The sequence below is a fragment of the Cryptomeria japonica genome, chromosome 3 (assembly GCF_030272615.1).
Source record: "Cryptomeria japonica chromosome 3, Sugi_1.0, whole genome shotgun sequence".
Taxonomy (NCBI): Eukaryota; Viridiplantae; Streptophyta; class Pinopsida; order Cupressales; family Cupressaceae; genus Cryptomeria; species Cryptomeria japonica.
This window is the reverse complement of record NC_081407.1, coordinates 847,833,971-847,860,205: the sequence shown is the minus strand read 5'-3', so window position 1 is coordinate 847,860,205 and position 26,235 is coordinate 847,833,971. Positions and strand designations below refer to the sequence as shown.

General features: G+C 38.3%; 1 protein-coding gene across 3 annotated transcripts in view; it reads left to right on the top strand.

Annotated features, from left to right (window-relative positions):
- Positions 1-25,924, top strand: part of LOC131033641 (pentatricopeptide repeat-containing protein At3g53170) — a 73,067-nt gene extending 47,143 nt beyond the window's left edge. For all 3 annotated transcript variants that reach the window (XM_057964901.2, XM_057964902.2, XM_057964904.2), the window contains one exon: positions 24,555-25,924. In XM_057964901.2, the coding sequence (XP_057820884.2) occupies positions 24,555-25,655 (1,101 nt within the window). In that variant the 3' untranslated portion in view covers positions 25,656-25,924. The remainder of the gene's footprint in view (positions 1-24,554) is intronic.
- The last annotated feature ends 311 nt before the right edge of the window (positions 25,925-26,235 follow it).

The window sequence follows — 26,235 nt, the reverse complement described above, 5'->3', positions numbered from 1 at the left end:
TAAAAATCGTTTAAATTGCCTTATTTTTACAAAAGTCGGCCTAGAGGGGATGGGTGGTATGAGCGCTTATAAAGGGAGGTGAAAGATTTTTATTTTCACATTATCATTTTTATCATCTCAAGTGCGATTTAAGGAAGACAAAGGGAGAAGTGCGAAGTTGTGTTCAAGGTGGTGCGAATTTCATTTCAAGCTAGGAGGTGCGAATTTATATCCAAAGGAAGGTGCTGGTATTATCCAAGGAAGTGCGAACTTGTCCAAGGCATTGGAGATCACGTCAAAACTTGAAAGGTGGCGAAATTGCTATTTTGAAGGGAGATCACGTTGAAGACCATCTTATTTCAAATTTTGCCTAGGCGAATTCCTTTATTTTTAGAGTTAAGCTCTCAAGTAAGGTATGGCAAGATCTCTTGTTTTAATTTCGAATTTTGATCGTCATTGCCTTAAGCTTGAATTTTGAATTTTGAATTGTATTGGCTCAATTGTTTTTTAGGAAATAATAACTCAAAGATTTATTATGAAGTTTCCTAAAAATTAATCTAATTTATGTTATGTATTGCAAATCATGTTACTAATTTTGAAATGTTGTGTAGGCATCAAATGGAGATCTCTTCAAGGAAAATCAAGCCGGATCAAGGACGGTCTTCTCCAGGACGATCAAGTAAGGACAAGGGCGACCTTTTTCAATCCAGCGTTCCAAGGCGAGGTACATCATCTTCTTGCACATCAAGGACACAAGGAGTTAGAACAAGGGCTCGTTGAAGAAGCAAATAATTCCAGATGAATTAATTAAAGATAGCCTCTCAACGACATCAAGTTGAATATCTAGCAAGCTACAAGTGTCAGATGAGGTGGCATCCCAGTCATCACTCCTCCAGTCAGTGTGGTCCACCTCAGCATGTCCAGATTCAATGTACTTAACTCATGGAAGGTGGCACAAACTCCGATGTACCTACCCCGGCTATCCATTGGTCGATTTTTCTAGAGAGGACATGTGTCCATGCAATACAATTTTGTCATTGGTCGAGCATTAAATGTTATGTAATGGTTGTAACAAACCCTAATTAGGGTTTTCATTGTTGAATCTTGGCCATTGATCTTGAATTGATCTGAGCCATCGAATTGTATTGTGGGCACTATATAAGCCCAGGCATTTCATTTGTAAAGGTTAATGAGCAATAAGTTAGAGATAGCATGTAAATAGTTGGAAGAGTTAGAAATTGATAGAATAGCAATTAGAGTAGAATAGGAGGACAAGGCAAGAAATTGTTGCCATTGATTCTAAACAAACTCCATTTTCATTGAAGTAATGGTGAAGTGTGTCGTTTCTTGCAATTTGCATGGTTTCTTGTTGAGTCTTCAATCTTAGATGGTAGATGATTAGATGAATGGAGGAAATGTGATTGATTAATGGTGGAATTCGTACATCCATACTACTAGCAGTTTGTTGATTGCAGACTTGCCTTGCGTAGTCAACTGGAATCATTCAGCCTAAGCTCAATTTCAATTTGTCGCTTCTTCATTGATATGCATCAACTTGGATGGTATCTATGCCTGCGGTGATGATTTGAACATCATAAAGCTTCCCTTAGAAGATCGCACTAGTCTTGTGTAGATGTTCCATTGATGTTAAAACAAGACCTAGTTAGAGTTTTGTCAAAAATCAATCATTGCTCCTACATTCTTAGTATTAGGATTAGATCTTCTCTTCGCCCTCATCCTTTTTCCATTTTTTCAAATCCAAGTTAGTAAGAGCCTGTGTCCAGCAAAGCAGATCGGAAGTTCAATCATCACATGTAAATCCCCTTGTGATCCCAGCAAATCACATCGTACCACGAAGAGCTTGTCCACACGTAGAGACCCTACATCAAAGAACCTTGGAGTCTACCTAACTGATCCTTTACGCGAATCTTCAGCAGTTAGAGACTATTTTCTCAAGAGAGGATAAGATGCCTTTAGGTATTTTATTCTGTGTATGATGGTGTACAAAACACACGTCAACAGGATGGTAGAGTCAAGCAAGGTGGCGAACACTTCCAGGCAGACGCAGATAAAAAATGAACATAAAGGATTCCTCCCCGAGTCAAAGATCATTTCAAAATGGAGGGAAGTCAGTGACACCAACTTAGGAACATTCAAGTTGGAAGAATTTAGGAAAAGGATATTTGGTCATGATGGACATGCTCCATCAGCTGTCGCCAAGAATATAGTTAGAAGTAGAATTGTAGTAGTTGTCAATTTCCCTCCTGCCATCTAGTGCCTGAAGATGATCATTGAATGTGCAAAACATTACGACGCCGAGAGAAGAGCAATTGTGGCACTTGATGGCAGACTCTTGGCAAATCTCACCGCTGAGGCAATTGGTGAGGCTTTTGGAGTCCCCACATTCTAATTTATGATGTTCAAGAATAAGGAAAGGGTGGCAATGCTTTATGACTCCGGGATAGAAAGGTGCGCTGGAATCATCAACAAAAAGTGGATGCAAAAGCCAAAGCCTCACCATATTAAAATGCCCAAGTAGCTCAACAACATGGACTTCAAGCAAGAATACGGTGACCTTGTGTTGATGATGAGTCGGATTATAGGATGTCCACAGGCATTCATCTTCGAGCCATGGATGTTTTACTTCATTGAGGAGGTGATGGATGTGATGAAGATGGTGGATTGGGTGAGAATGATCAGTAACAACTTGGACGACCAGTTGAAGAATTTGAAGCAGTCCCTGTCCTTCTACATGAGCTCATACATTGCCTACATGTTGGCTAGAATGGGAAAGTTCAATGGATTATCAAGCAATGGAGTCATGGGATGTGGTCCAGGATAGTTAAAAGTCCACAAATGCTATCCACAGTTGCACTTGTAGAACACTACTTATTTCAGGAAAGCAAATGACACCTTCACTATGCACATTGCCCGATCCTTACAAGGCGGTGTTCACACAAGGCTATCACAAGAAGCGAGGAAGTTGGTAAAGAAGTACGGGGCTTGGTACATCCAGTTTCCGTGGTTCACATACATTCAGGTCTAGGGATTCTCTTCCCAACCCTATAGGCTCCTAAGATACCCAACAAATAAAATGGTGTTGCTTGAAGTAACGAGACAATTGACTGCCTATGATAAGATTCAATCAAAGGAGAAGAAAGGTGGGCTCTAATTTCCAGTTTTCATGGAAGATTATGATGAATTTTGCCCATCATTGGCAACAACAGAGAATTTAGTAGAGGAACTACTATTCTACCACCTCGCACCCCACACTGCAAGATCAGATTTTGATCCGTATGATAAGATAAGAATGGTGGATGGCATGAGGCACATGCATATTGGGCTAACACCAAGGATGATTACGAGATCAGAAAAAGAATGTTTTCAAGGTTGCCTCTAAAGATGATAAGGATATGCAAAATCATCCAAGTGCCAAATTAGGTAGAAGAGGATGTAAACACCATTCACCCTGATTATGAAAAAGAAAAAGATAAGCCGATCCAAGCACTTAACTGGTCAAAACCATAAATTGTTTATCTGGATATCCTAAGCCAGCCAATTACAAAATTCATGAGGCATTAGGTTGAACGTCACATCAAAGGCAAAGAACGCCCGCTTGACTTACAGTTTGATGGGAGACTTGGAATCCCAAGATGAGGCCATTGAGGGGTCATTAGGAGCTCAAGCCAGAGAAGAAGCAATTCCACAGGAAAGGACAAATCGTGGAAAGGAGAAAAGTGTTCTTGGGGATTTGTGAACGAAGAAAAGGCAAGAGGCTCAAAGAGAGGAACCACAATAGAAAAGACGAAGGTTAGAAGAAGCGCAGTCACTTGACAACTCTTCAAGTGTGTAGGAAGTTGACATCTTCACAAGAGAAGTATCAGGAAATCAGCCACAAGAAGAAGGCCAAGACATTTTGCAGGCACAAGATATTCTTAGTGTTAATGCTTCCCGAAGACCTATTCATCAAAGAAATGAGGAGCATGAACTTCCCTCGGATACAAAACAACATATTCAGGATTGTTTTAGAGAAACAACAATGGGCGACTTAGGACCCGTTGAGGAAGTAACACAGGAACATGAACAACTAGAGACACATGATCAATAGACAGCCACTCTAGATTGGCTAAAAGAAAGAATGAAAAAGGAGCCAGAGGAAGAAGTTGACCCTGTGCTTGAGATTGAAGAATTTTTGAGTTGGATAAACAAGCCAACAAAAAAGGTGGCAAAGAAATTCTCCAAAGTCATGAAAAACTAATTAGGATCTAGGACTTTGCTTGTGGCATCACCCAGGGTAGACAAGGACAGAAACGAGATCACTCCAGAGGAGTATGATGTTACAACAATTGATTGAGGATGTGCTACTAGGGCACAAGTGATAGAGGATTTTGATGATTCCTCTCAGGCACTAAAGGAACGGATGAAGGAAATGGAAGAGAAAAAAAGAAGTTGAAGAATGAGAACAAAGCTTTATGTGAATACGTGCGATGCTTAATGCGTCCGTTCAGATAGGAATATCAGAATTTTGTTCCTCCCTCTTCTCTTCCAAAGGAATCAGTGGATGGACTTGAAGAGATAAGGAAAATTGCCCAATGTTCTAAAGAATGGGTAGAGAACATTTTCATTGCAGCATGTAAATCATTGAAGACTTGGCTCAGTTATTGGAGAATCTTGTCTATCCTTGGCAGATTGGAAAGTGTGGACCAATCATTGGAGGACACACACATCTATCAAGACATGTCTATTCCACATCTTGATGCGCTAATGGAAATCCCCAAGCAAGCGTTGATAGATGGAGAAGTCATTAGAGAAAATGAAGCATATGACTTCCCTCAATGGTACTATGTGGTAAATACTGGGAAGGAATTCTTCGAAAGATCAAATATGGAGTCAGCTCTATTGAGGGCGATGGTCAAGTAATTTTAGGAAGAAATCCTCAATATTGTTGAGGCATTGTTTGCAAAAAGACTAACTAATGAGGCACTGACAATGGATAATTTGAAGGATAGGCTGCATGAATTTTTCTTCGTGGAATCCTTCTTAGAGGGTCATTTGGAGAATGTTTCCTTATTCTCAAGCATAATGCACAAAACCTAGGAGACAATGCCAAGATGGTAGAAGGTTTTCTCCAAGTGAGAAAAGGCTATTGCTATTTTGGAGTATAAGTTGGAGACTGCGCCAAGTGTCTCCGTAGGGGAGCTCAAGGCCACATGACTAGGTTCATTGCATTCCCTGTAAGAGAGAGAGATAATGGTCGCCCTATTTTGGGCGAGAATCTATGAAATGCATGATGGAGGCCTTATTTGACGTGGTGGGCTATTAAATGCATGATGGACGCTTTGCATGGAGTGATGGCCATTTAATGTATGGTGGGTGTTTTGCTTGGAGTGAGTGGTTATTTAATACAAAGTGGGCGTGATTCCTCATTTATTACTATGCCCCCACTTGGTGCTCATATGGTCATTTTGGGTCAAACCCTAATTAGGGTTTTGCATGGGGAATCTTAGCTTTTAATTTCAATGTAAACGAGGTTGTCCATTTTCATTTTGGGGCCTATAAAAGGGGTTCACCCCTTGATTTGTAAGAGGGGGAGAATGAGATTGTTGCTATAAGCTATCAAGATAATAAGAGTATTACATTGGATTTTGATGTTTACTTGTGTTATTTTGAAGTTTGCATGGTTTCTCTTCCTCAAGTAGTTAGATTTGTTTTCAAACAATTAGATGAATAAGACAGATAACTTTGTTTCATGGTGAGATCATTCACTCATACCTTTTGCAAATAGATGATTTCTATTTGCAGTGCAAGATTGGATGGAGCCTCTTAAATGTGTATGTTTAACTACAATTATCGAAAGAGCATTGTTCTTTGATGGTGTTTATTGTTGATATGAAAATCTTTTGCACAACCCTTGAAGATTGCGCCTCCCTTTGTGTAGTTGTCTAGAGTTGGTGAAACAAAGTGTGTTCGATTTCACTTGAGCCTTTGTTGTCTTTTGAGTTCTTTACATTTAGATTAGAACCTCTCTAAACCCTTTCCTATTTACTTTCTGCATATTTAATTGAGAAAACGTTCCAAAAACACTTATCATTGCTGAATATTTCGCTATACTTCCTTGAAGTCTAAATTTGTTAAGTCTCCTTAAGGATTGTTCCATTTTACGAAATGCCCCACTTGGATTACCGGCAAACATCAAGCCAAACGAGCTTGTATCCATCACAAAGTCGCAAGTTCGCAGTAGGAACCTTGGAATCACTTGTATGATCTTCCACAATCTTAGCATACACGGGATTTTGCTCAAGAGAGGATAGAGTGACCGTTGGAAACTTTATTCTGTGTTGGTGTGGTCATAAAACACCCATCAACACCACCCTTTTGGAAGTACCAACTTTTTGTCTAGCTCTTTTGTCGAACTTTTGAAGGTTTCCGTCTCCAGAAATCATAAAATGTTTATCAAATCAAAGCATGTTCTACTTCCTCCATTTAACCTCCTTATAAAGAACTCCAAGAAGCATCTAGAATATTAGGTAGATTTAGCTTACTTTAATATTAATCATATTTGGAGAACTTTATTATTTAATTAAATTAATTAATATTAAGTCATCATTTGAATCATAGTTGAAAAACTCGGACTCGCCAAAAAACTCAAGAAAAAATCGGCAATAACTCGGCAAAATTATCAAACATTTGAAAATATATATTTTCTTAAAATATTCTAAAAAACACACACCGAATTTTGGAACATATATTGATTTTTTCCCTTCAAATTGTTGCTATCATATTTTGTATCCTGCCTTTAGAACTAGATAACATGTAAAACTTTCAATTCTCTTACCTGTGCATTCTTGTTCACTCTCTTGCCTTGATTTTTTGAGAATATAGTTAATTATTTAAGATATTTTAATTTATTAGTTATCATTTATACTGGCTAAGTTGAGAAATATATTTACAATGTTAAGTTAACAATTTTAAACATATTTTTTAGCAATTTTAAATGTTTTTTAACATATATTTTAAAAATGTTAACAATTATAAAAAAATTAAATATACTAAAATTGTTAACCTAAAACAATTATAAAAACTTTAAATGTAACAAAATTGTGAACTTTAAATATATTAAAATTGTTTACAATAAAATCGAAACTTTATTGTTGAATGTTGAAATCAAGATTCGATTTTTAAAAATAGAAAAATTGTGTGATTGTGCTAGACGAATCCCTTCTTAGTTGTGTCATGCCCTTCCAACCGTGTCGTGTATGTTTTTCCTCCGTCCCTAGCTGCATCATGAAGATAATAAAAACCAAAGTTACAAGACTCAGACTCGGCTCAGACTCGGCAAGCTGATTTTTGACTCAGACTCGGACTCGGCGCCGAGACTTAACAAATTGAAAAACCCAATAAATTCAAAGATTGTTATCGATTTTAAACTTCTTTCATGCATTTTTTAATAAATAAACATTAAAGACACAATAATCTCATCAAATAGAAGCACATACACAAGTTTACATTGATCACATAAGTATAAATGCAAATTTTAGACTTGGGCTGAAGGAAATAAGCTAAACTAAATAACACATTAGAAATATAGATAGTGTCAAATGTCTACAAGATTCATGGAATATGAAATCCATGTCATCAAAAGTTCAAAACATATATCAAGTTCAACATTAAAGCTAGAGCCTAGAAGTCTAAGGCTCAGAGGAGCCAATATCAGTCGACCCTGCAACTGTCCTACGTGTGCGCCTAAGATATAGGTCTCGGAACGTTCTATAGCAGATTAATTATTCAAGATCCTTTTTGGTTATTAAGGGCACTTGTGGCAATTTCTTGGCAGACATAACTTTGTTGCTGGTTTTTTAAGTATTTTATAGTGAGAGTTCAATGCTGAAGAGTTTGTGTTATACAAAGCCTTACACAGACACAATTCCCAGCTTATATTCTCTATCAGTTTGTCATTTTGTTCTTATATATTAAGTTTCTCATTTGGTAAACTATATAATATCTCCTTGACTAACTTTTATACTGTAATTACTTCCACGCAAATTAATGTAACAAATAAAAAATGTGTCCGAAGAGATTTCTTATAGAATTATAAATATTCCTTTACACAATAGATGATACTGCGCTAAATATATGATGGTAATGTTCTTAATTCATTTCTCTAAGTCTAGAAATCAGATTCTTGGTTAGTTGAGACTTCGGATTTTTAATTGTCTCCTTCCAGGCACACACTCATAGTTTTAGAAATATCCTTTTAGTTTTAACTATTACTATCAATTAGATGTTGCATAATTTAGATGAATAATTATGAAACCTTTTATTAATAATTCCAATTTGTAAGTCTTAAGTTAGCTGTGATTATTAGAGCTAAGTGTTTCTTTGACCACTGGAGTGCAGGCCCATGTGCACTTTATTTTATTTTATTCACTTTTTAGTTGCTGCCTGGGTGGCAGAGTCTAGCCCACGGGACTTGGCGAGTCTGCCAAAACTCGGCCAGACTCGACCGAGTCCGAGTCCAGAGGCCATTGACCTTGGTGAGGGTGACCCGCCTCGGGACTCTACGAATCTTGTTCAGACTTGTAGAGTCTTGTTACTATGATAAAAACACTTTTGGTGAGTTTCTTGCGAGTATATTAGCAAGAGACTTGCCCATGGATTGAACCCGTGACTACTTGCGATTTTGGCGAGATTTGCATCTATGGGTAATATCATACTTCAAACAATTGCTCATTGATTAGTTCTTACTGGTATTTCATGTAATTCCTTTCATGATATCAAAGCAGGTTCTACTAATCATTTCTTTGTTGGAATAGGTGCAATCGTATGGAATAGTAAGAAACAACAATCTACTTCTCTTGGCTCTACATATGCTGAATATAAAGGTTGTACCAATGCATCCAAAGAGGCACTATGATTAAGAAAGTTACTTGAAGACTTGGGTCTACCTCAAGAGGCTCCTACACCTTTGTATAAAAAATTCAAATACTTAAGGAAGGTTTTTTTGCTTGTTTGTGTGCTATGTTTGCATTTGCAGCTATCATTCACATTTTCGACTAAAATAAACTAAAAACAACGAGCACTAGCAGCAGCAATGAGGGTAGTGAGGGTTAGAAATTGAAATTGAAATTGAAGAAGCATGCCATGGTGATGGAAGTTCTTCAAGGAGTGCAAGTGTTTCAAATAATCCATTTCAATGCCCTTTTAAGCTATTGAAAGATATGCAAAGGGCCCATTTAACCCAAAAAACCACCTCTACAATTTGCAACAGCCATAGATGTCAAGACAAAAAATTGGGGGGGGGGGGAGAGGGGGGAGTATAGTATGATTGTGTCATATTTGCAAGTAGACCAATAGGGGCAGCTACACAACAATTTACTCCCATCTTGTAGACGTAACTTGTCAAGGGGTGAAATTTTGTAAAACCATAACATTAGCTTAGAAGGCTGATGTGACTTGTTTGCACATGAAGGGTGAAGCCAAGAAAAGGGAATATCAATTGTTTGCACATGAAGGGTGAAGCCAAGAAAAGGGAATATCAATGAAGTCTTTGTAGCCTAATATGTCATTGTTTAGTGTTGATGCTAGTACCACTGTTGAGCCTGAGAGTCAAAGAGGAAAGAAAAGGTTCACTAGTGTTGCAAGCATGTTTAATAGGTAATCATGAGTTGCAGTTGATAATTTTGTTGCCAAATTTTTCTATGCTAATGCCATAGAATTTCATGTGGCACACTCTCCATATTTTAAACAAATGTTTGAAGATGCACTTCCTGTTGATCCTTCATATGTTTTCCTTGAAGATCATAAGCTATGCAACTCCCTCCTTGATAAGGAGCATTCCAAGGTGAATATAATGATGGAGGAGACGAGACAAGATTGGATAAGGTATGGCTGCTCTATCATTATGGATGGGTGGACTAATATTAGACATCAGCTACTCACCTGTGTCATTGTCACATGTATCGCAGACTCTTATTTTCTTAAAGCTATTGATTGTTTGGGGAAGAGGAAGGATGCAAGTGTCCAATTTCAGATTTTGAAGGATGCCAAAGAAGAGTTGGATCCTCTAATGTTGTACAAGTAGTGAACGATTCGGCCCATGGATGCAAATTAGTTGGATTGACAGTGGAGGGTACTTACAAGCACTTTTTTTGGATCCCATGTTGTGTTCATGTGTTGAACAACACATTAAAGGACATTGGAAAAATTGATTGGGTGAAGGAGGTGGTGTTGGATGCTAGAGCCATTTAGATGTTTATTTGCAATCATCACACGTCACTTGCTTTGTTTAGGATTTTTTTGAGGAAGGAATTCCTCAAGCCTGTGGATGCTAGATATGCTAGCTACTTTATTTTGTTGGAGAGAATGATTGAGGTGTAGGAGCCTCTACAACCAATGGTAGTTAATTTAGAGTGGACTAGATGGGCAAAGGCAAACACATCCAAATGAAAAAGTGAAACGAAAAATTCTCAACAATGATTGGTGGTCCACAATGAGGTAAGAGATTGTTCTTTTTAAAATTTTAATGTATTGCCAATTTTAGTATTAAATGCTGATTTTATTATTAACTAATACATCGCTGATTTTATAATTTTTATTGTTTCTAAATTTCTAAGTTTCTAACTTGTAAATTTACTAAATTATTTTCATTCTTTGTAGATATATTTTCTCCATCATCTCACCTATTGTGGGTCATAAGATATGCCGATACCGATTCTCCTAGCCTTGGAGAGATTTATGAGACATTTGATAGCATGTTTGGACAAATGAAGCATGCAATTCATAGTAGGGACCTGTTGTGACGTATTCACACATCGCCCCATTGCAAATGGGGACCCCTACTTTTTGCTTTCTGGGTTTTTTTTTAAAGGTCTTTTAGGGTTTTGTCTGTTAGCCTTTGCATTCTGAATGTTGCCAGAGGGATCACTAAGATAGCAGGCTCTGTTTTAGCTAAAGGTGAGTCAGTGGATGCTCCGGGTTAGGGTTTCTTTGAAAGTCTTCCTTAGGGCTTGGTTTTGCTCTTGTTGCTAATTGTGTCTTGCTTGGTGAGTGAATATCCTCTTTGAAGGTCTGAGTTAGGTCAAGTTGGTGAGTGATGAAGTCTGGAATGTCATCCTGATCTTCAAATGTCCTCAAATTTGGCTGTCTGGAATGTCGTCCTGATCTTGAAATTTGACTAAGTTTGGAAAATTGAAGAATCCTCCAAAAACTAGATTTTGCATTATAACTCCTGGAGGTTCGAAACCACTCTCAAACATCCTGATAGTATATATGGAATATAACTTAAAGTATAAGAAATCTTTCTTCTTTCTTATACTTAAATGTTATATTCTATATATGAATCTTGACGGAGAGACCAAAATGTCAAATTTCGCTCCTGACCCTTCCAAAGGGTCCAAAGTGAATTTCAATTTCGCTCCTGACCCTACCAGAGGGTCCAGAGCGAATTCCTCTATAGGACATTCTACTTTTATCCAAACTTAGAACTAACTCATTCCCAGGCATTATTGAGGGCAAAACACTTATTCGGAGTGAAGAAATGTGAGAGTTGAAGTCAAGATTTGAGCCTAAAAGAAATTTCGCTCCTGACCCTTCCAAAGGGTCCAGAGCGAAATTCTTAGATGACACCTTTTTTCCTCCTTGTTTGCACTAAAAGCCTTGTTCCTTGGTCATGGTGGGGGTAGATGGATATGTTCTTGCCTTAGGGAGTGACTAAAAGTGAAGGAGTGAAGGATTTTAGCCTAAAATAGGAATTTCGCTCCTGACCCTTCCAAAGGGTCCAGAGCGAAATTCTTCATAAGCCTCATTTGCTTCCTTGCTTAGACTACCAACCTTGTTCCTTGGGCGTATTTGGAAGGGAAATGATGTGTCTTTGCCTTTCCAAGTGATAGAATGTGAAGGAGTGAAGGATTTTTGACCAAGACAAGAATTTCGCTCCTGACCCTTCCAAAGGGTCCAGAGCGAAATTCATATTTCCTCTATTTTGCTCTTTAACTTGACCAAGTTTGGAACTTCTAAGGCATGGTTTGGAAGACTTGGATGCATATTTACCTTGGAGAGGAGGTTTGAGGTGATGAAATGATGGAAATCAACCTGGAAGGAGAATTTCGCTCCTGACCCTTCCAAAGGGTCCAGAGCGAAATCCTCCATTTGACCTTCTTTTTGCCTTAGGCCCTAGAGTGACCTTGTCTGGAGCTAGTTTGATATCAAATTGCCTTGATTAGGATGAAAGGAAGTTGAATTGATTGTGTTTGAGGAAGAATTGGATGAATGAAGTGTAAAATCAACCTGGAAAGAGGATTTGGCTCCTGACCCTTCCAAAGGGTCCAGAGCGAAAATCCTTATAGCTCTTATTTTCTTCCTTGTTCTGGCTAGGCGTTGGCATGTTGGAGGGTGGATTGGTATGTTCTTGCCTTGAGAGGTAGTTGGACGATGTGAGAGATGAAGATTTTGCCTAAAACATAAATTTCCCTCTTGACCCTTCCAAATGGTCCAGAGCGAAATTCTTTATTAACCTCATTTGCTTCCATGCTTGGGCCTCAAACCTTGTTCCTTGGGTGAAGAGTGATGGAATTTTACCTTGCAAATAAGATTGGGATTGAAAAGATGAAGAGTCAAGTCTAGAATGAGAAATTCGCTCCTGACCCTTCCAAAGGGTCTAGAGCGAAATTTCACAAAACCACTCTTTTCCCTCAATTTTATGCCAAGTCTAGGGTGGTTCAAGGTGAATTAGGATTGGAAGTGTCCTTAGGTGTGACTTTGACTTGCTAGTGATTATCAAATTTGAAGGAATTGAGCCAAATCAAGAATTTCGCTCCTGACCCTTCCAAAGGGTCCAGAGCGAAATTCTCAATTTCACCTAGTTTGCTCATGATGAAAGTCAAGAGATGGATTCCCAGGCCTTGGTGAAGAGAGGACTAGTGTATGCTCACCTTGGAAGACATTTTGGAGTGGAGAAGTGATAGAACTTGAGCCTAAATGAGAATTTTGCTCCTGACCCTTCCAAAGGGTCCAGAGCGAAATCCTCAAAAACTTCATTTTTCTCCAATTTTGCATCAAGCTTGATGTTGGTTGAGATTAAAGGGATCCTTAGACATGCATTTGAGCAAGTTGTGGTCACAAGTTGTGAAGGTTTTGTCCTAAAATGCAAATTTCGCTCCTGACCCTTCTAGAGGGTCCAGGGTGAAATCCTTTGAAACTCCTATTTTTTCATCCTGTTTGAGCTAGGGAAAGGGCTAGTTGTGAGATTATGATGAAATGAGGTCTAAATTGGCTAGGAATGCAAATTTCGCTCCTGACCCTTCCAAAGGGTCCAGAGCGAAATTCTTATAGGGCCTGTCCTTGGGGAGAATCTTGAGCAAACTTCATTTGATGTCTTCTTGTTGATGATTTAAGGTAGAAAATGCTATGTTAGAATGAATTTATTATGTGTCCTTAATCATCTTTTGGTTTGTTTTGCAGATGAAAGAAGACCAGGCCAGGACAAGGATGACCTCTTCCAGTCCATCGTCATCAAGGACGTTCTACAGGCAAAAGGGAAGACTCAAGGTGCTTTGAAGCATTGGAAGACTAGGGGTGTTCAAGGAGTTTGAGTTAACCTCAAGACTTCATTCTTTCACAAGATGACAAAGAAAAGGCTTTGCCAGCACTTCCAAAAGGAGGTGTGCTATCGGAGAAGAAAGACTTGACAATAAGGAAGCTTGGTCAAACAAAGGAAGTACATCATTCATCATGTCAAAAGACTGAAGAGGATCAACCAAGTCACAAGCGTTAGACAAGGTGGCATCCCAGTCATCATTCTTCCAGTCGGATTGGTCCACCTCAGCATGACCAGATTCAATGTACCTAATTTATCGGAGGCACAAACTTCGATGTACCTACCCCTGCTTCTTATTGGTCCTCACTTCTGAAATGTAATTTTCTAATTGGCTAAGGAAGTTTGTTGTAACAAACCCTAATTAGGGTTTCTATCTTGTAATCCTAGCCATTGGTTCTAAGTCAATCAAAGCCGTCTATTTGTAAAGGGTTCTCTATATAAAGCCCTGGCTCCTCATTTGTAAAGGTTAATAGTTAATAGGGGGTGAATAGTTGGTTAATAGATAATAGTTAGAGATTGATTAATAGAGAATAGATAGTAGAATAACAAATAGAATAGCAATTAGAGTAGATTAGGAAGAGAAGGCAAGAAATTGTTGCCTTGATTGTAAATGAACCCCCTTTTCATTGAAGATATGGTGAAATGTGTCGTTTCTTTGCAATATGCATGGTCTCTTGTGGAATCTTCATTGTAGATGATAAATGATTAGATTGAATGAAAGAAGTTATTGAATGCACTTGCATGGAATCCCCCTAGTCCAAACCACTAGCCTCTTGTTGACTGTAAGTGCGCCTTGCGTGGTCAACTGGCATAGAATGAGCATAATCTCAAGTCGTTACACGTCTATTGTTCATGCATTAACTTGAATGATGATCAGTATCTGATGGTATCTGATTTGAATATATTTGAAGCATCCCTTAGAAGATCGCACTGAGTTGGTGTGGAATTGTTCAGCCTGATGGTGAGACCCAGCCCAGTAGGACTCCACCTAGTCGTTCATCCATCTTCTTGCATTCTAGGTCTTAGAGTAGACTCTCTAAACTCTGTACCTTTTGCCATTTCTTTATCTTCCAACAGTAGATAGGACTTGAGTTCCAGTAGATCAAATGCTCAGGCAGTCAAATGTAAGTCCCCTTGTGATTCCAACAAAATCACATCATACCGCAAGAGCTTATCCACGAGTAGAGAACCTACATAACAGAGCCTTGGAGTTTCTCTGATTGATCCTTCTGCGATATCTTCAACATTTGGGAAGCTTTATTCAAGAGAGGATAAGATACCTTTGGGTATTTTATTCTGTGTTTGGTCGTGTACAAAAGACACATCAATAGGACCCTAATTGGGGATTTTACGAGGAGTACTTTAGGTCCATTGTGATACAGTAGTGGAACACTATGAACACCCTACTTCATATGACAGCCTACACTCTAAATCCCAAATGGTATGTAGATAGACCTACAAGAGTGCCTCCATGTGATGATGAACAGGTGAAAGAAGGCTTAACAAAAGCCCTTGCAAAAATGTATACTGAGGAGTCTAGCAAACTTAGAGCATAGTGGCTAGCTTTTGTGAATCTTTGTGGCCCAACTTTCAGTACACCGGAGGCAAGGATGGATAGAGCTAAATTAGCTCAAATGATTCCATTGGATGGTGGACATGGCATGGCAAGGATGCACTAGAGTTGAGGCTACTTGCCACTTGACTCCTTTCACAAGTTGCTAGTTCCTCTATTGTAGAGAGGAATTGGTTTACATATAACATCATCCAATCAGTCAAGAGGAATAGGCTTACCTCTAGACAATCGAAGAAGGTGGTGCTATACATAGTGCCCTGCGGCTCTAGGATCAACAAACTCTAGCTACACATTGGGATGTTGATCTCGGAGATATTGAACAGGTTGATGATGAGGAGGGACATGATGTATTGCTTGGGGTTCCATTGGATCATGATGAGATAGCCTCTCATAGTGGTAGTTGCAGATTCCTATTTTGATGCAACGTTTGGAGATGCTGATTAGGGACAGTTGCATAGTGCATATTTTTATACTTATGTCATTTTGTAGTTGAAACTTGCAGCCTTTGGGCATTTTGTTGTAATTTTTATATAATACATATGCACGTTACTTTCTATGAAATGAAAATCTCAATTGAACTCTAATATTATGTAAAGTGTTGATACATGATAGCCTTGGTAAGATAAATGATTGAATGAGAGATAAATGAAGTCTCTCATTCAATCATCTATCTCATCGATAGACTATGATAAGACTTCAGTTATCTTATATATACACATGAGATTATGATCATGATTTAGTTATTATATATTTTTCATCGATTGTATGCATGATATACGATCTAGCTATGATCGTATCCCTCGATTCATATCTATAACCTTGCATATAAATCCCGATTAACAATTGGGTTCTTAACTAATGTCTATATACCGATTAACATCGGTTACTAATCATAATGCACAGGATACCGGTTGGTATCGGGTTTATTGTTAATACTAACACACCGATTGGTATCGGTTTTAATGTTAAATGCTTACACACCGATTGTATCGGGTTTAATGTTAAATGCTTACACACCGATTGGTATCGGGTTTAATGTTAAATGCATACACACCGTTTATCGGTTTAATTCGATTAAGGTTTGGAGAGGCATGATCAAGTAATATCTTGATCGGTCATGTCTAATAGACATGACCGGTCAAGGTATTGCTTGATCTCCTATGTTTGCATATATATATCAATTGGTGAAATGTAGGAAGGGCATCGAAATTTATAATGCTCTTTCTCCATCTGCAACATACCATATAAATCAGATTTATTATTTTGCGAATTAACATATACTTGATAGGAAGAATAACTTGAATATAACTTGCACCTTGAATTGAAAATTGAATAACATTTACATTAAGGTTCTATGATTTACATGATGATTCCCTTATCAATGCTATCATATGAATATTTGGAATTCTCTATATTTTAAAAAATTTCCCTATTTTTTCAACAATCATCCCCTCATTGCCCCCAAAATATGGCTCGCTCATGTCCTCATCCCTAAAACGTGTCCCCCCATTTGTGTCCCAAAAACTTGGGTTTAACATAGGCTCAAACCATACTTTTCTCCACTTTTGGAGCTAACACAATCTCGCATCTTGTAGTTTTTGATCTTGCTAATAATATCAATGTAGTTGTGACGGATGAGATCATCAACACTAGGACGATTCATACTCATGTTGGTGGGCATTGACTATTCTTCATGATCAAGACTAGGTAGTAAGCTAATCATGCCAAATGGTATAACTTGTAGCAACTACATGTGCGATTTCCTCATCTTAGCACTGATATAATGAGGACTGGTGCTTTTCAATAATGGACAAATTATCTAGGTGCAACCTTCATGCAAGCTTACTTTCTTACATTTGTGCAGGCTTAGTCTCTTCCATTCCATTGAGCAATGCCACATATGTGCACATCTTCACTCAATGCCACATAGTACTTGCACGCAACATTGCCCTCGTGCATCTGTGCACAATCCTCACTCACCGTTGTGCAACAATACTTGCTTGCACATTACAGCCTTGCATGTAGGCTTAGTCTCTTACATTTGTGCAGCCTTAAGTCTCTCTTCCATTCCCTTTAGCAATGCCACTTACGTGCACATCTTCACTCACTACATGCCATGCAGTACTTGCACACCATGCAACACTGTCCTTGTGCATTTGTGCGCAGTCCTCACATCCCATCATGCAACACTACTTGCATGCATATTACAGGCCTTACACATGTTTGCACATGCCAACATTCCACACGAATGAGTGCAAAATGTCGAACATTCATACCTGTTGTGACCTTTTCACACATCACCCCATTACAAATGGGGACCCCCACTTTTTTGCTTTTAGGTAGGTGTTTTGCTTAGGTTGTCCTAGTTTAGCATTAATTTCCTAGTGTTTGCCTTTGCTTATGAGAGGTTGTCATGCCAAGATGCAAAAGGTTGTTGAAATTGCAAGGAAATGATCCTAAGTGTCAAGTTGCTTTAACATGTCAATTTGTCCTTCTGAGGTCAATTTTCCACTTTGCCTTAGAAAGTTTGAGCAAAAATGGTAAAATTATTGCAAATAGATGTGATTTTTGTGAAAATCCAGATGGACTATGATTTTCCACTCTTGGGGACTCAAAACAATGCGAAACAAAGTTAAAAATCCTTAAAGTCCTGATGGAGATCATTTTTCCACTGAGTAGTTGAGTTCAAATCCATTAGTCCCGATGGAATGGGATTTTCCGCTTCACAAATGAATGAACAAAGTCAAGTTTGAGCAATGGAAGTCATGAAAATCTGCTTTTTCTCGATGGGAGGCGTTTTTCCATTGAGGTATTAAGGTAAATGCACCTTGTCTCGATGAAGGTTGTTTTTCCCCTCCATTTTGAGCACCAAATTACCTATTTTGAGTTTGGGACATGCGTTTGAAATGTTTAGTCCTGGTGAGGTTTGTTTTTCCACTTGGAAAGAAAGTTTACAAGGCAAAAAATACATTAGTCCCGATAACCCATGTTTTTCCACTCTTGGGACTTGGTTAATAAAGGAATGAAGATGTTCGGATGGAAAGTCCCGATGACCTTGGATGTTCCACTCAGGACAGAGCAATGAGTTCATAAGGACAAAGAGTCCTGATGGAGGTCGAATTTCCACTCCAGGGACTTAGCTTACAAGGAGGTAAAGTGAGTGGAATGTAGAGAGTCCCGATGACCTTGGAATTTCCACCTTAAAGGCAAAAGTCCCTATGGACTTCGATTTTCCACTTCAAGCAATATTTTGTCCCACATGCATCACGATGTTGTAGGAAGTGGAGGAAAAGTGAATAAAGCTGCAAGTGGGTGAATGAGTGAAGGTAATACAAATATTGATTAGTCCCTATGACCATCAAATCTCCACTCAAGGACAAATCAAGCAAATTTTTTACAAGGAATGAAGTGTCCCAATGGACCTCGATTTTCCACCAAGCTGATATGACATTTATCCCACATTCATTGTGGAGTGGAACAAAATGAGGTAAGAATGATTAAACATGCAAGTAGGTGAGCAAAAGTAATGTAAGTGTTTCAAGGATGAATTTGTCCTTATGTCCATCGATTTTCCTACCTTGCTGGTTTAATATTTATTTATCCCACATTTGCTGTGTGATGAAAACAAGAGGTGAAATGCTGAATAAAAGCACAGGCCAGCAAGCAATATAATATCATTAAGTTGCTGATTTGCCTTCAGGTGAGCTGGAAGGGAAGAAGGATTGAGATTGTCTAAGGTATAGAGGAGATTGCGCCACCATTGGAGACCATGTGGCGCCACCATTAAGAGAATATAGAGCCACCATTAAGGAGGTTTTTCAGCACCATTGAAGGCGACACCATTACTAACTGAAACGCCATCACTTCAAAGGGAAGATCGCACCATTTCCAGCCAGCATAAAAGGCCACTTGAATTGCATAAGGAAGGAATTTCCAGCTGGTCAAAGACCAAAGCCCTATTGATTGCAAGGGGGACAATTTTCAGACTTTGCCTCAGACCTTTGATACTCAGAAATCAGACCCAGATAACTGAGCTTTGCAGATTTATCATTCCACTTTCAGAGCTAAGGAATTAGTTTCAGATTTCTGAGACATTATCAGACTTTTACACCCAGAAATCAAACTTGGACACTGAACTGGATTGTAACATCATTCAATTTTATTAGTTTGAAGGATATTTTAGACCTGCAAATTAAAATCAGACCGTTCTTAAGTCTGAAAATTGGGTTTCCTTAAGGCAAAATTTCCAAATTTAGATTGAGACCTTCACATTTTCCAAAATTGGTGTTACATAGTTCCAATTTTCTGATTGAAATTAGAACCTAAGTTAATTCTGGAAAATTAATTGTTCAAATTACCTATCACAAGCTGGGACAATAGTTGGGAGCAAAAAGTCCCTATGAGGTTCAATTTTCCACTCAAGAATAACAATCAACTAACCCATCGAGAATGAGATTGAAATGTCCCGAACATTGAAGTGTCCTGAACATTGAAGTGTCCTGATGGGGTTTGAATTTCCACTCCATCAAATGGTGATCAAATCAACACAAAATTTTTAGGGACAATGAGTCCCGATGAGGGTCGGATTTCCACTTGAGGGCAGAATTACAAAGGAAGAGCATAAGTCATGAAGAATGAGGAGTCCCTATGGAGATCGAATCTCCACTCCAAGAGTAAGGCATCAAAATGAAGTGGAATTCGCTAAGAGCAAGGAGTTCCTATGGCCTTCGAATTTCCATCATGAGAAGTAATCATGTAGACAGTGATGATAAATTTCAAGAACTGAATTAGTCCCTACAAGGATCGATTTCCCACCAAGGTTGAAACAAGGTTTATCCCATGGGTGTTGATTCAATATTTGTTTGTTTTGCAGGTCTGCTACAAGGAAGGGAAGCACGATGATCAAGGCTTGCAAATCAGCTTGCAGGGATACCAAGGGCTCAACACTTCAAAGCAAATGATGAGGGATTAGCTCCAAGAGCATTTCAAGACAACGATTTTAAAAAGCAAAGATGAGGACTAGCTCAAACATGAAGAGAAATTCAACATGATGGTGCACAAATGAGGGAAAGACAAATCCAAGACGTGATCACATGGAATTCCATGCATCATGAAGATTGTTCAAGGCAAATTGATTAAGTCTACAAGGTAAGTTGAGGTGGCATTCCAATTATCATTCGTTCAATCAATGGGTTCCAAGTCAGCATTCATTCAAAGATGGAATTAGTGACATGTGGCGCTACATTAAATATTATTTATCTTACCTATCCTCATCTCTCATTGGCCAATGTAATGGTGGTTGTAACAAACCCTAATTAGGGTTTCTATCTTTCAATCTTGGCCATTGATTGTGAATCAATCTGAGCCATTCATTGTAATAAGACCTTTATATAAGGCTCAGTTTTCTCATTTTGTAAAGGCTAATGTTCGAATAGTAGAAGAATAGTTGCTAAGGCAATTGGGAATTAGAAGTTAGAGTAGAGTAGAGTAGGAGAAGAAGAAATTGTTGCCAAGACTTGTAAATAAATATACTCTTTTCATTGAAGATATGGTGAAATGTGTTGTTTCAACAAGTCGCATGGTTTCCACTTCTCATTTGTTTTAATGTTGGTTAATTGAATGAAAAATCTTGTGGATGATTAATTGTGGTATTTGCATATCCATACTACTAGCAGTTTGCTGATTGTAAACTTGCCTTGTGTGGTCAACTGGAATCCTTATTCAAGCTTAACTTCAATTGCTATTCACACATTGATATGCATTGCTTGGATGGTGTTTATGTTGTTGGTGGTAATTTGAACATCATATATTTACCTTAGAAGATTGCACTAGCTTTGTGGAGTGTTCATTGATGTCAAAGCAAAGTCTAGTAGAGTTTCACCAAGTCATTCACTACATCCTACATTCCTAGGATTAGATTAGACTCTCTAAACCCTTTCCTTTTGTTTTTTCTTTGTTAGATGAGTTAGTCCCAAGTTCCAGTAAACATTCAAGCATTCGTATGCAACGTAAGTCCCCTTGTGATTCCAACATTATCAGATCAAACCATTGAGCTTATCCACACGCCGAGACCCGACAGTAGAAACCTTGGAGTCTTCCAATTGATCACGTAGTTTAGCATTTGGGAAGACTTTGTTCAAGAGAGGATAAGATACCTTGGTATTTTATTTTGTGTTAGAGGTGTCTAAAAAAGATATCAACAATACCCACATGAAATGCAACTATATGTGGCCGACCTATAGCTGTGCCCACACCACATGTTCATGCCAAACAATTGGCCCCATAGAGGTTTGACACCTGTCATCACCCAATCCATATGATAAGAGTGCACCATTCACGTATAACACCTGTCAGCTAATTGTGAAGGCTTAGCTGATCACCCATTTGTACAAATTCCTGCACCATACAAGGTACAGGCAGGGAAGAACCTAGTAGCATCTTTTCTGCGCATTCCACGGTACATAGTTTCTCCAATGTAGAACTTCCCTTTCAAAATTTTCTGTGCCAATCAAACCTGATTCAAGCTTAAGTTTCATTTGCATATTCTATAAATGTGGTGATTATCTATGGGTTTGCAGGTTTGCCTGCTGATCCATCTGGGCATTAAATCACTTATGGTATATGCACAGATGATGTGTACATGTAATGTTACTTATGTGTGCTTAGGGTACTTGCAAACAATATGTACATGTGGGGTACTTTATGGTACTTGATATTAACCTTTTATAAATCGATATTACATGTCTGTTAAAAATGCTTTAGGTACTTTTTGTTGAGGCATCATTCTTTGAGGCTATGGTTTTGTTTTATAAATGTACTATTTCTTTAAACATTGACATGTTGAGCACCACCTCTATTGACAGTGAGCATTGTCAGGTTAAAGAAGCAGAACCATTTATGAGGAGACTTGACCTGTCTTATGAAGATACTCAAAAAACAAAAGGTCTGAAATGTGCATAACTTATTATCCCTTGGGATGGTAGTTTTGTGCTTCATTTTCTTGAACTTTGAACAGCTGTATGCATTTGAAAATTCCTTCTGGTATCAGGCAGGGTTTTATAATTTTATTTTAAACTTTATTTTACAGCTTAATGCACATCTGTTATCTTTTACGTAGAATCTGCTTGTCAGAACTCAATTCACTTCCATTTTGCCAATCTTATGTATCTGTTTCTGAAATACCCCATTATAAATTATTGTACCTAACATATTTGTCTTAAATAATTGAAGTAAACTGTAAATCAGATTTTAGAATGACCATTTCGAGGAAGTACAGATTTATTTCTGTTGAAACCTTATAAATGAAGACTTGTACAAAAATAGTAGAGAACTCTATCCATTCAGGCATTTTTGAAGTATTTTATGCTGTGTTCCACAAGGACATGTCCCTGGCCCTCAAATCCCTGTCCCCATCCCCAATATGGTGGGACAGCAAGGGATGTACCCTAGCTGTCACCAAAAATAGGAAACACTGCAGGGATGTTTGGCCATCCCTGAGACGGCCAGAGACATATGAGACATTCCTCACCTGTCCTAGGAACAGACAGACGTCTCCAAAGCAAAGCACTTTTTAATAATATTTAAAAAAGAATCATTCATAACATTAAAAATAACTGTTAATGGTTAAGCCTTGGCACAAAGATTTCAATCCCTCTTCTGAAACTTTCAACAAGATGCCTATTTGGGTTAGGCTCCCTAACCTTCCACTTCATCTTTGGGTGGATTCTCTTCTGGAGGAAGTGGGTGAGGCTCTTGGGGACTTTCTGATGTTTGACGCTGTTTCTTTTAATATTCGTCATTCTACCTATGCTTGCATTTTGGTGGACATTGATGTGTCTAAGGGTTTGCCTGCAGAGATCAAGCTTAAGTCTTTTAAGGACCATTGGATTGAGCCTTTGGACTATGAAGGGATTCCCTTCAGGTGCAGAAAGTGCTTTAAAACAGTTCATGTGGCTGCTAAATGTGACCTTGGTGTTACAAAGAAACGTTCTGTGTCTTGGTGGAATGGTGCTTCAGATCAGCATTATGTTGTTGTGAAGAACTCTTCACAGCGAAGTTTCTCCTAGGTGGTTGCTCAGGCTAGCTTGGCTGCTACTGTGGCTCCTTTGGCGGACGGGGTGGCTCCCTCTAGGGAGGGTGGCTCTGATTCTTCACGACCTTTGGTGGTTGCTGGGGCTTGTGGATCGCAGGCTGGTGGTTCTTTTGATGAGGTTGTCCTTCCCATTGTTGACAGGGAGGAAGTTGATACTGCTGGCTCTTTGGATGCTGGTTCTTTGGGCTTGGATGAATCTTTCTTGGGTCCTTTGCACCCGACTTCTTGGATGGATTCCGCTGCGAAGGTGGAAGAAGGGTGGATTTCGGTGAAAAGGAGAAAATCTAAATCTGCTACTGCTTTTGATATGACCCTTCGTTCCCATAAAGGGAAGAAGTAATGTGTTATTTGTTATTTTCTGGTTGAGGGAGCCAGCTAAAACCCTCGTCCCCCCTGGTTCAGGGTGCTTGTATTTGGGATAGTATCTTGCTATCCTTTTTCTTGTGTTGGTCAGAGTTGCTGGTGTTTTATGTCTATCTATTTGGGCAGCCTTATCTGTTGGGTTCCAGTCCCTGGTTCTCTTTTGTAAGGGGTTTCGGGTCCCCTCAAAACCTGTTTTTACCTTAATCGAAAACATTAAAAATAACTGTTAATATATTGTGACAGCATTATAACAGCGGTATAACATGGCAGCATTAACAGCAGCAATAAATATATCATGACAGCATTATAACAGCAATTAAATTAACCATGACAGCAGTGACAGCGAGATCAGTGGTATAACAGCAATGAAAGTCATGATTCAGATTCATAGCAAATGATATAAAATTATACGACAGTTAACACTTTCAGCAAAAATTTGGATTTCTCATTTATTGTTCAAAAAAGGCTCACACTTTAAAATTCTTGATATGGTATTAGAGCTGGTTATTATTGTCAATTGCAAAAGACATTGAAGGTGCATTGGCCATGGTCTGGTACAACGTGGTATTGTGTGATAAGTGCAGATAAACAATTTTTTTTCTGGAATGTGATTGGTATGCAGGCTTCTGCAGACATCATCCTACATCATTTTAACCGTGTCATGTTATATTGCTGTCCAGTAACTTGTATACATGTTTTGCCATCCCCCAAAAATGGCTCTCTGACTGCTGTCCCGAAAATGCATTCCCTTCCATCCTGCTTTCCTGTCCTGGAAACACCTTGGAATATAGATTTTAACAGATCTTGTTAAGAGTTATTTGAATTAATTGCACCAAACTTGGAAAAGTACCTTGCCTACTATACCTTTGCTATTTTTAGTTGTTAATAACTTAATATAGTCTCTCCATCAAATTATTCTACTTCTAACTGTGATTTCAGTTTGGCATTGACAGGTATTTGGATTGCTGCGTGAGCAGCAGTGGTATCGACCAAACACTGATATATACATAAAACTTCTAGTCATGCTTGGCACGTGCAAACAACCTGAGAAGGCTTGCATTCTTTATCAAATGATGCTTCAAGAACGCTGTAATATAACTGTTGAAGTCTATACTGCTCTCCTTGCTGCATATGGGAGAAATGGTCATCTTGACAAGGCATTTTCTGTTCTGGAGGAAATGAAGGCTATTCCTCATTGTCAACCTAATATCTATACTTATACTATATTTATAAAGTCATGTGTTGAACTTGGCCATTTTGAACATGTTGATAGGCTACTTTCTGAAATGTCAAGAGCTGGAGTCAGGCCTAACAATGTTACTTATAATACTATTATTGGTGGGTTTGGGAAAGCTTGCATGTTTCAAGAGATGGAAAATGTCCTTTCACTCATGTTAGAAAGCCAGGACTGTAAGCCCGATGTATGGACGATGAATTCTACTGTCAGAGCCTTTGGTAATAGAGGACAGATTGAGAAGATGGAGAAATGGTATGAAACGTTCCATGGCATTGGGATTCAGCCTGATGTAGTAACATTCAACACAATTATAAGTTCATATGGTAAACATTGTTTATATGATAAAATGACTTCTGTGATGGAGAAAATGCAGAAATTTCATTTCTCATGGACAATTGTAACATATAATACTGTCATTGATGCATATGGTAGGGTTGGTGAAATTGAAAAAATGGAGTATTTTTACAATTTGATGATAACTGAAGGTTTTAAGCCAAATAGGATAACTCTTTGTTCTCTTGTCAGCGCATATAGTAAAGGAGGCATCTTTAATAAGATCACAAAGGTTCTACGACAAATGGAGAATTATAAAATAGTTCCAGATACTCCTTTTTTTAATTCTGTACTTGATGCCTACCAAAGGGCAGGAAATATGACAGAAATGGAGCATATGTTTCATCAAATGGAGGACAGAGGATGTCAACCGGACAAAATAACATTCGCTGCCATGATCAGTGCTTATCGAAGTGAAGGTATGCTTAAAAAGGTTCAGGAGATGGAAAACAAGATGCGGAGAATGCAAAGAAGTACACACTAACAAATATTTCTATTAATACCATTCACTTCATGTTCTGGTAATAATTGGTGAATAGATAAATTTGCTTACTCTTTTGATAGTAATCAGTCCCATGAATATGTAGTTTAATTTCATTCCTTAGAATTCAAGGACTCCATATTAATCATGAAAGTTGTTTCCCATTGATTTTTACCTAAGTTGTTTGAGAGCCCTTGCAATTAACTATAATGTGAACAACGGATACAAGTGATATACCTATTTACCCAATGCATGAGCTAATTTTTCCTGTTTACGTTGGATTTTGGTAGTCATTTGTTGACACTAATTCTCAGGATCGAGAGCTTTTTATCATTTTTAGCCTTGATAAAATTCTTCCCATAAAATATATTTTATCATAACGAGACAATTGTTGGATTATGATTTCCTGCAGCAGAAGTTGCCCGTCATCCAATTTTTAGACTTATTTAACTTACATTTTTGAAGCAAAGGTTGTCATTGATAAAGAGCAGTCATTAGGAAGGTACTAAGGGCAGTGCACGGCTCTTGTACAAATTTGCTGCTTGATTTAAAGTTACTGCTTTTGAAAATAAGGGCTTCTCTT